The sequence below is a fragment of the Fukomys damarensis genome, unplaced genomic scaffold (genome assembly GCF_012274545.1).
Source record: "Fukomys damarensis isolate Sample0158 unplaced genomic scaffold, DMR_v1.0_HiC HiC_scaffold_23, whole genome shotgun sequence".
In the NCBI taxonomy this organism is placed as follows: domain Eukaryota; kingdom Metazoa; phylum Chordata; class Mammalia; order Rodentia; family Bathyergidae; genus Fukomys; species Fukomys damarensis.
Window position 1 is genome coordinate 50537333 of NW_022900935.1, and position 9919 is coordinate 50547251.

Sequence of the window (9919 nt, forward strand, 5' to 3'; positions counted from 1 at the left end):
GAGGGGGCGCGTTTGTGGCATCGGAGGGACGCAGTGCCCAGCCCGCTGAGGTAGAGGCTGTGTCGGTGCGGGGCCCACGGCCTTTGTTAGACGCCTACTGTGTGCAGGGCGCTCCGGCCTCTGAGAGGAGAAGGCGAGCGCTAGGAGGCGCTGAGGCGCTAAAGCGAGGCCGCTGCCCTTGAATTTAGCATCTCGGGCGAGGGAAGAGAATAGTCACACTGAGTGTTCCAGCAAATCCCTAAGAAAGCTGTTAGCTCCCTGCCTCTTCCGCCCCAGACTCACCTGGTGGATCAGATCGGGTTACCTGCCTGCTCGGGCTCTTTTTCCAACTGTAGCGCAAGGAGAGAGAGGTGATACTAATACCATAGTATTGTTAATAAACCTTGGAGAGCACTGTGTGAAAAGCTCTTCATAAAGTACTGAACTTTATTATCTCTATCTCACAATGAAAAGATAGAAAATAAAAATGAATGTGACTTACCCTTTGTCCCTGTAGTTGCACTGCTAGGAATTTATTCTGTCCATAATTATTCAGAAGATGTTCTTTGCAAAGTTCGGTTAATAGCAAAAAGGAAATGGGGAACAGTCTGACGGTGAATTATAGTGACTTATTTTACACCAACTGCATAGATTTTATGTTTTATTTTTTGAGACAGGACCTTCCTGTGCAGTTTAGGATGGCCTGCAACTCACAATGTAGCCCAGGCTGGCCTCAGCCTCTCGGAGATCCTCTCGCCTCAGCCTCCTAAGATTACTGGCGTGTGCTCCCCACACTCGGTTAAACAGCATGGATTTTTTATGCAGTCATTTAAATGGCAATTATGACTATCATTTAATATGGAAGTGTATATATAACGCAGAATTTAAAAGTAGAATAAGAGCTGTGTGTATGTACACAGATGCCTTTGGCATGGTGAAAACTAAGCGTAACAGGGATTTGCGTGTACTTGTGCACGCTTTGTTAATTTTGCTTACGGCCATTGTGACAATGCAATTAAAATGTTTAATGAAATCTGTGTTTTGATCCGAGTCACTGTAAGTCATGGCTTTTAGTTCATCAGTAAAGTCACATCATCCTCTAGATGAAGTTACCTCCAAGAACATTTCAGCAGTCTGGATACAGTCCTACAATTAAAGTGATTCCCAAAGTGTATAAATCCTAGTGCTCGCTTCAGCAGCACATATACAATGTATATAAATCTTAGAAGTCAGACTAAAAATACAAGGAAGAGAGCTAAAAGTTCACTCAACACACACTGAGTGCCTGCTACATGCAAAGCAGTGAACAAGGTGCTTTAGAAATGCTTCCGTTACAGAAGAGCTGAAGGTACACAAAACAATTTAAACAATAGCTGCTAAGAGGCCGGATAATGACAATAAACTTAGCAAACTGATGTACACAACCCCACCTGCCTTACTCTTATAGCAAACACTTTGTTCCCAGCCACCCACTGACATAATTGTAGCTTCTGTTAGGTAATACAAGTTCGGGTTTCAGGAGGTGAGGAGGAACCTGAGGGAGGAACACTGCCTGTTGTGCAGTTGAAAGCCGTACACTGAAAGATGGAGTGACAACCCAGGAAAATGGATAGAGGCATAATTACAGGGGAGGACTCCGTTTAGGCTTGTCTGTGTGTAAGTGCAAATTTTATTGTTTGAAACAAAGACTCAGATAAGAATAATGCTGTATTTTAAACACATTCACAGCACTGGTAATAATTTTTTAAAGCTGGGTACGTGGATGTTCATTTTATGATTATGGTTTCTCTTACCGTGCTAAGTATTATTTGATATGTACCTTTATTTAGCATCATAGTTTTATTTTTGTTACATATTTAAATATTTCATCAGTCCAAATAAAAATAAAATTACAAAACTGAAAGTTTGTGGTGTTTTGTTGTTTTGTGGGGAGGTTGTTTTTTTTGAGACAGTGCCTCACTATGTAGTCAGGCTGGCCTTAAACTCATGTGTAGCCCAGGCTGGGCTCCAATTTCCAGCCATCTTCATGCCTCAGCCTCCTGAGTGCTGAAATTATTTATAGGCATTCACTACTATGCCAAGCTTAAGAATTTTATATAACATCAATTATAAGCATTCAAGTGTAAAACTCTTCTAAAAGAAAATAACACTGAAGATGAAAATATTGCCATTCTCTACACAGCAAAATCTTACTGTGAAACTTGTTGATTCATCCAACCTTTTTTTTTAGCTCATTTCATGGGCCATGTACTGTACTATATTTTGAAGATACTGAGATTGAATATATTAATAATTAAAAATCAACATAGTGGAAGAGAATTTGGGGAGAGGGAAAAACAAAAGGAAAAGCAATAGAAGGACTTACTTAGATTGACTTTAGACTTTTTTTGGTGGGGAGGGTTGAGACAGGGTCTCACTATGTAGTTCATACTGCCCTGGAACTCACTGTGTAGCCCAGGTTGGTCTCAAACTCACAGAGATCCTCCTGTCTCAGCCTCCCAAGTGCTGGGATTACAGGCATGCACCACCATGCCAGGCAAAAAAAATTTTTTTTTGGTACTAGGGATCAAACTAGGGTCCTTACCCTTGTAAGGCAGGCAGCAGAACCACTGAGCTAAGTCCCTGGCCCAGATTGACTTTAATCATTGGTGTTTTTTAACCAGTGGCTCCCAAGATCATCTTGCATTGACAATACAGTTTCTAACCACTTCCCAGTTCTTTTGAATCAGAATTTTCTGCAGTCAGGCAAAGGAGTGTTTACACAAGCCCCAGAGGGCACTCTGACCCACACCATGTTGGGAATCACTATCCCAGTGGCTCTGGAACTTCCGCCTGCATCAAAGTCACCTGGAGAAGTTGTTCAACGCAGCTAGCCACGTACCATCCCAGAGGGTCTGATCTGGTCAGTGTAAGGCAGAGCTCTGGTATTTGTCTCTAGCAAGTTCCCAGGATACCACACTTTGAGTCAGCTGTACTCTTCGAAATTATACCGTTAAGGAAAGCTGGATTTTCATTAAAGTTCAGCGTTAGATTTACACCATCGCTTTATCATGGCATCGCTTCAAGACATATTTTTGAGAAAAAAAAAAAGAGGAATGACAATTCTGAGGGACTCCATCCTACGTTTTCTTCTTAAACTAGAAGTCCACTCACAATGTAAGTTTTGCCTGTGTGTACCTTCCATGGTTATGGGAACTGCAGAAAATCTTTTCAAAACATTTGATCCCTTTATAACTTCTAATTTGTTCTCAATAGAATTGTACACCTTTTATTGAATCATTTTCTTAAACTTGTCTCGCCACCTTATTTTGTACCAATAAAATCAATCTTTTTCCATGAATGTCATTTGATAGAACCTTCCAGTATAACAGCAAAACATTAAATGGCAGTTTTGAGCAAAAGCTTCATGTTTTTTTCATTAATAAACTTTAGTTAACATGGTACTCTTTATGGCGGTATCCAAGACCATAAGAGGAAATCTATGCATGGTTTTAAGAACATTTAAAACCTTTTATTTAAAACATATTTCTGTTTTCCAGGCTAAGGTTAAATTTGATATGACTGCAAGAAAATACCTACCATCTGTAGTTAGTACTTCTTCTGCTCCAGCCATTAATATATTTTTTAACATAGAAGAGTTGTCTCCAGTAATCAAAAAAGTAAGCGTAGGTTAATTATGGTACTCGTGCAAAGCTATTTTATAGTGTAAATTTCTAATTTAATACACTGTGTGTGCCATGGAAAAATCTGGCACTCAGCAATTTATACCACTGCTTAAGACCCTATGTCTCGTCATCTTGTAAAATGTCATCATTTAAATAACATTAGGTCTGGCTTCCTCCAAATGAGCTCATTACTGATAAAGCAGCCAGCCATGTAGTTACTGCTGTCAGTCTCACTCTTCCTCCCCCGTGTCCACTTTTCTCTTCTTTTCCTGTCCCAGTTCCTGAAAGCTGGATTCATAAGCCCACCAGGACAGCCCTGTTCTGACAGGGTTTCGGGTTAGGTCATTCTGAGCTGTTTGCTGTGCCACTTTTATGACACCACACCCTCCTCACTCCCACCCACCCTCCCCAGCACACCTGGTTTCCAGTGATCAAAGCTGAGATCACCTCTCTTTCCTCTGTCTGTCCACATCTGGGCTGCCCGATGCCATTCGCCTCTGGCCCTTCATGAGGAAATCTGCCCTGGCCCACGTTCTGACAGTGTCATGGGCTCTGTCCCTAGACTTTCTGATTCCTTTGATTGGGATGGGGCCCGGGAATGTGTATTTCTAATGATGCTGGTATATAGCCCACTTTGATAATCACTACCTTACACCAGGGACCAGTAGGGGAGCCATGTTTGTACCAGGCCAGCCAAAGGCAGGTAGCTAAGCAAGAAGCCAATGAGACTTCCTGCACTTGGAGCACACGATGCGGGCACAGGTGCTGAGCTAGCCATGGGGAGCCAGGTCAAGAGGTTATGGAGTTAGCAGCTAAGGAAGCCATTTTAAAACTATAATAAGGACTTTCAAGCACATAAATAGAAGGAATCAGTCTGACAGAGCAGATGAGAAACACTGAAACGACAGGCTTCTTCACCCTTGGGGACACAGGGTGAACGAGGCTCCCTGCCAATGCTCCTGGACCCTCTCACTCCTGATAGGTCAGCTCTGAGGAAGCCCACTGCTAAGGAACCTCCCGCCCTCCTGTGAGGTAAGCTCAGGTGAGTCCCTGCTCTTTACATTTACCTCATCTGAGTTGGAAGCACTTTCTTCCTCAGGCCGCCCTGGCTCTTTGATTGACTGATTCCCTGGAACTGGATCCTGCTGTCCACAGGCAGCACCTTCTAGACTCTAGCAATCTGACACTCGTGGCTGTTGTGCACTTGAAATACAGCTAGTGGTGTACTGCTCCGAATTGGAGCCTGGCATAGTGGCACAGATCTATAATCCCAGCTACTCAGGAAGCTGAGGCAGGAGGAACTCAAGTTCTAAGCCAATCTGAGCAATTTAGGATCCTGTCTCAAATTTAGAAAAATTAAGAGCTGAGGTTATAGTTTCACATTCTCTGCATTCAATACCCAGTGGTACCAGGGAGGAAAAAAAAAGAAAAGAAATTTTGAAGACAGCGCAGAAAACAAAGCAAAAGATATGTTGAAGTCTTAACCTTTGGGTACCTAGAAATGTGACCTTATTTGGAAATAGGGACTTTTTTGGGGAATACCAGGGATCGAACTGGGGGGGGGGGCGCTTGCACTTGCGAGGAAGACAGCAGCTCCACTGAGCTAAATCCCCAGCCCAGAAATAGGGACTTTTTAAGATGTGATCAAGATGAGGCCACTCAATGGATCTTAACTTTAATTTTAATTTTAATTCTCCCAAAATTCTCCGGGCATGACTTGAACTTGAAATCCTCCTGCCTCAGCCTCCTAATGCTAACTTACAGGCACACACCATAACACCTAGCTGAGTGCTATACTTTTAAGAAGAGGGAAATGCTTTACAGCTTTACAGGACATGGTGACGCATGCCTGTAACCCTAGCACTTGGGAGGCTGAGGCGGGAGGATTGCTGTGAGTTTGAGGCCAACCTAGGCTACTAAGTAAGCTCAAGGCCAGCTTGAACTACATAGTGCAACCCTGTCTCAAAAAACAAATGCCATATAAAGACAGAAACAAACATACATGAAGAATGTCATATCATGACAGGGACTGATGTAGCTGGAAGCCAACAAATACCAAAGATTTCTGGCCAACACAAAAGTCTACCCAGCATTTCAGAGGTGGCATCTCACTTTCAGAACTGTGGGAAAATAAATTCCTGTGATTTTAAGCCACCCATTTTGGAATAATTCGTCTTGGGAGCTCTGGGAAATGAACCCAGGATCTAAGTCCCCTCTGTGCCTTATCATATACAAAACAGGTGACGAGATACATGACACACAGCTGATCCTCATTTTTTGTTGCATTTACAATACGCTGCCTTTTTTACAAGTAGAAAATCATGTAACTCCAGGCCACTTTGTACACACCCATTTTCAAATGTCTTAAGTACACAAACTAGCCTGTTATACTGTGAATTCTGAGTTAAAAGAGAATGTAATTTGAAGAGATTGCATAGTTTCCAAAGCCAATTTGGTGATTTAAGCATGGAAGTATTACAATTAAATGTTTGAAAAGTTATCTGTGCGTGTTTTGCTGTAAGCTGATATCATGAAGCAACACATCCTTTCGGGATGAGGTAGCAGCCTCAGCCCCCAGGGAAAGGGAGTGGGTTACCGCTCCCACTGCGACTACTTCGGACAACTGGACGACATGAGCAGGCTCAGAAAAAAAGTCAACTCTAATCATCTTCAAAATACAAACTGTAGTAGCTACAACCGCTCTCCAAGGGCGGAATGGGAGGAGACGTGGAAATATTTGTATGATGCTGTCTTTATGGGTAATGCAGAGAATATGGGCCAGAATAAGATCAACGTGACTCCTGAGCCCAGGGGTCAATGTCAAACCATTGCTTAAAATCCTCAGTGGCTGCTCATTGCCTTTAGGATCCAGTCCAAACCACTTTGCATGGCATGCCTGGCACTACCGGGCCCCTGCCTGTCTCTTCAGCCTCATTTCCTCCTTCTCCGCCGCTCTGCCTGTGCCAGGGACACAAGGCTGTCATTTTTCAGGTTCCCACCACACTCAGTTTCACCTCTCATCTCCTGAGAAGCCCATTTCTTTCCAGTCTGCCTGCCCTGTCAGAACAGGAGAGCATCTAACACAAGTCTTTTACCTAATGCAATGGATGACTTGGTTCATTAATAAATTATATTTTAATGTGAGATGAAATTATATTTTAATATTTGAGATATATATCATTTTGATTCATTATAGGTTATTGGATGGGAGAATCACTGGAGGTCAATTCACCAATTCACCTCTCTGGCTGAAGAAAGATACGATATTTTCTGATATTTTAAAAGACAAGCATCTGTTTCCTATGGTGTGTAAATTTCAGATGATCACACAAGAAATCTCAGGCTGCCTCTTGAGCTAGGCCCGGACTACAGCAGCGCCTCCTCCAGCACAGGAGGCCTAGTCCTGTAAGACCGATGGTGTGGAGGAACTAAAGAGACGGCAAGTACTCTTGTGAGCAACTGGACTCCAAGGAAACTAAGCTCCATGATGAGAGAGGTGTCCCACTTTTCCAAGACCTGACTGAGTGAATTAAAAGTAGGTAAGCAAGGTCCTGAGTTCAATCCCTGGTACCAAAAAAAAAAAAGAAGGCAGAAAGGGATATCACATTCACTGACACCTTTCTACACATAAGGAAAAATCAAGAATTGAGTCATGAGCAAAGTTTCCTTGCTGTTCATTAAGAACAAACTCAGTGAATTTCAAGAGCATTAATAGGCAACGTCATTTTGTATTTTCCAAATGAGGATGACCGAGGAAAATAATTAAAGATATCCATTTCCAGGGAACCCTGATACTGTAACTGTGGAAGTACTTAGGAAGCAAGAAGCGTCTTTTATCCACATAAATACACGAAGGGACTACAAGTTGCCAGGCATAATGACACAGTGCCCGTATGCCTGCATGACTGCAGTCCCAGCTATTTAGTTGCTAATGGAAGATCTATTAATCCCCGGAGTTTGACACCAGCCTGAGCAACACAGCAAGACCCCAGCTTGGGGTGCCATAGGTGGCACTAGAATAGAATTTCTTAATAATTGTTTTTGGTATTAGACCATCAGTAGCCATTTTTATAGCTCAGTTCCTTTTTTCATAACTTGCTATAGTCAGTTTAAAATCTTAACCCACTGAATTGGTTTTAACTTTACTAGAAAAGAATTGACAAATAAATATCAAAACACAAGTTATGCCCTATAATTCCTTTCCCTAGGAAACAGTTCTAAGGAAATAATCAGAGGTTATGCATAAAGACACATGCAGAGTTATTCATCTCAATACTATTTACAAGAACAACAAATCGAAAGCCATTTAAATGTACAAAAGGAGATTGGTTTAAATATAATTGATATAGTCATATGATAAACTATTACACAACCATGGAAAATTGTGTTCCCAAAGACTTTATTTTTTTTCATCAGATGTTTTTATATTTAAAAAACATGAGAAGTCCCCTCCCTCCCCTACCCCAGGAGAAAACAACCATCACGAATTTGGCGTGCATACTTTCTGTACAGTTTTCATACTTCATTTAGTTAGTGACAAAGAGGAATAGTTATAATATAGATATTTCAATTTTTAAAAAACAGAAAACAAAAATATGTGTGAGGAATAATCCCAATTTGAATTGTTAAATAAGTCTACGGCCATATCACCCTGAACGCGCCCGATCTCGTCTGAATTGTTAAATAAATATACTTCCACATTCATCATCCAAAATGATACTTACTAAGAATGTACTAAGGACTGAGCACCGTTCCTTGGAGTCTGTAATCTAATGGAGAAAGACAGCCAAAATGGAGGTAGCAACAAGGTTCATCTTCTGTACCTTTTAAATGCACTCTGCAAAGGGTGAGAGAAACCATCCGTGGCTTCCTAGGGTGACTTTCAGTGCTGACGTCTTCAGTCTCTGCAAATCTCCAGTTTCCACAGCAAACATTGAAACAGTGATTTTATCTCTTTCCTACTAGACACAGCTAAGAAGGACAGACACTACTGGGACATGTTGTGGCCCTCAACGGCAAGCACTGTCTGAGATGGGAGCAAGCCCAGAGAAGCAGAGCCATGAGACAGAAAGACTGAAACCTCACTTTTATTAACCCACATGAGGCCCTGTATCCAGCCATTCTGAAAACCAGCACCTGGTTTGGACCAGGTTTTCAGCCATTTGTCTATGAGAAAGTCACTAGACTAATCTGTCTAGTGAAGCAAAATCTATCTGGTGAAAGTTGCAGTCTGCATCATTAAGTCGTCTCTTGCGAGTCTTCACCAAGGAGGTAAAGCATTGGCTCCAGGACAAGCAAGGCTGGCAACTATTTCTGAAAAGGGCCAGATAATAAATATTTTAGGCTTTGAGGGGGTCATAGGATTTCCATTGGGAACGACTTTAGTGTTTTAGTGCAAAAGCAGCCATAGACCAATGGGAGTGGCTGTGTTCTAATAAAACTTTATTTACAAAAGCAGGCAGTGGGCTCAATTTGGATCACTGGCCATAGGGTCAAGACTTGCTCCAGAACCAGAGTCACAAGTAAAAAGAACAGTGTCAAATCTGGGAAGGATTCTGTAAATCTTGTTTTCAAAGGTCTATGAAATCTGAAACCATTTAATAGTCGAAGACTCAAATATAGTTATAATGTTATAATGTTTATTGATGATTTACTATGTGCTAAATGTGGTACTAAGGGAGATGCTTTGGGCTAGCAAGGAACAGAAAATCTGACTCAGGCTTAAACAGTATCATTTCATATGAGTGGTTTTGTTCATTTATTTTTACTGTTTGCAGTCCTGGGAATTGAACCCAGGGCCTTTACTATGAGCTTCTGCCCAGGCTTTTACTTTTTGTTTGTTTGTTTGTTTGTTTTTGAGAGAGAGAGACAATGTCACACTAAATTGATAAACTGCGCAGGCTGGGATTGAACTTGCAACCTCTTGCCTCAGCTTCCCCGAGTGCTGAGATTATAGGTGTGTGCCCCTTCTCACCCAGTTTATTTTCTTTCTTTTTTGGTACCGGGAATCAAACTCAGGACCTTGCACTTGCGAGGCAGGCAGGCGGTGGAACCACTGAGCTAAATCCCCACCCCCTTCTCACCCAGTTTAACGAGTAGTTTTGAATAGGGTTGATTCTATGATTGGCGTTTCAGTGATTTCGTGATCTATTCAAGGACCCAGGTTCTTTCCATCTCATGACTCTGCCTTCCTCAGGGCTTTCTCCACGACCACCAAACGGCAGCTACCATTCTAAGCCTCACATCCAAACTAAACAATCTTCAGAAGAGACAAA

General features: G+C 42.0%; 1 protein-coding gene across 1 annotated transcript in view; it reads right to left on the reverse strand.

Annotated features, from left to right (window-relative positions):
* The window catches only part of Smurf2 (SMAD specific E3 ubiquitin protein ligase 2), a 132023-nt gene extending 131042 nt beyond the window's left edge, over window positions 1-981 (reverse strand). The window contains exons 1-2 of the mRNA XM_033767411.1: window positions 896-981; window positions 283-329 (exon numbers count right to left, since the gene is read on the reverse strand). Of these exons, the coding sequence (XP_033623302.1) occupies window positions 283-329; window positions 896-981 (133 nt within the window). The remainder of the gene's footprint in view (window positions 1-282; window positions 330-895) is intronic.
* Between the last annotated feature and the right edge of the window lie 8938 nt (window positions 982-9919).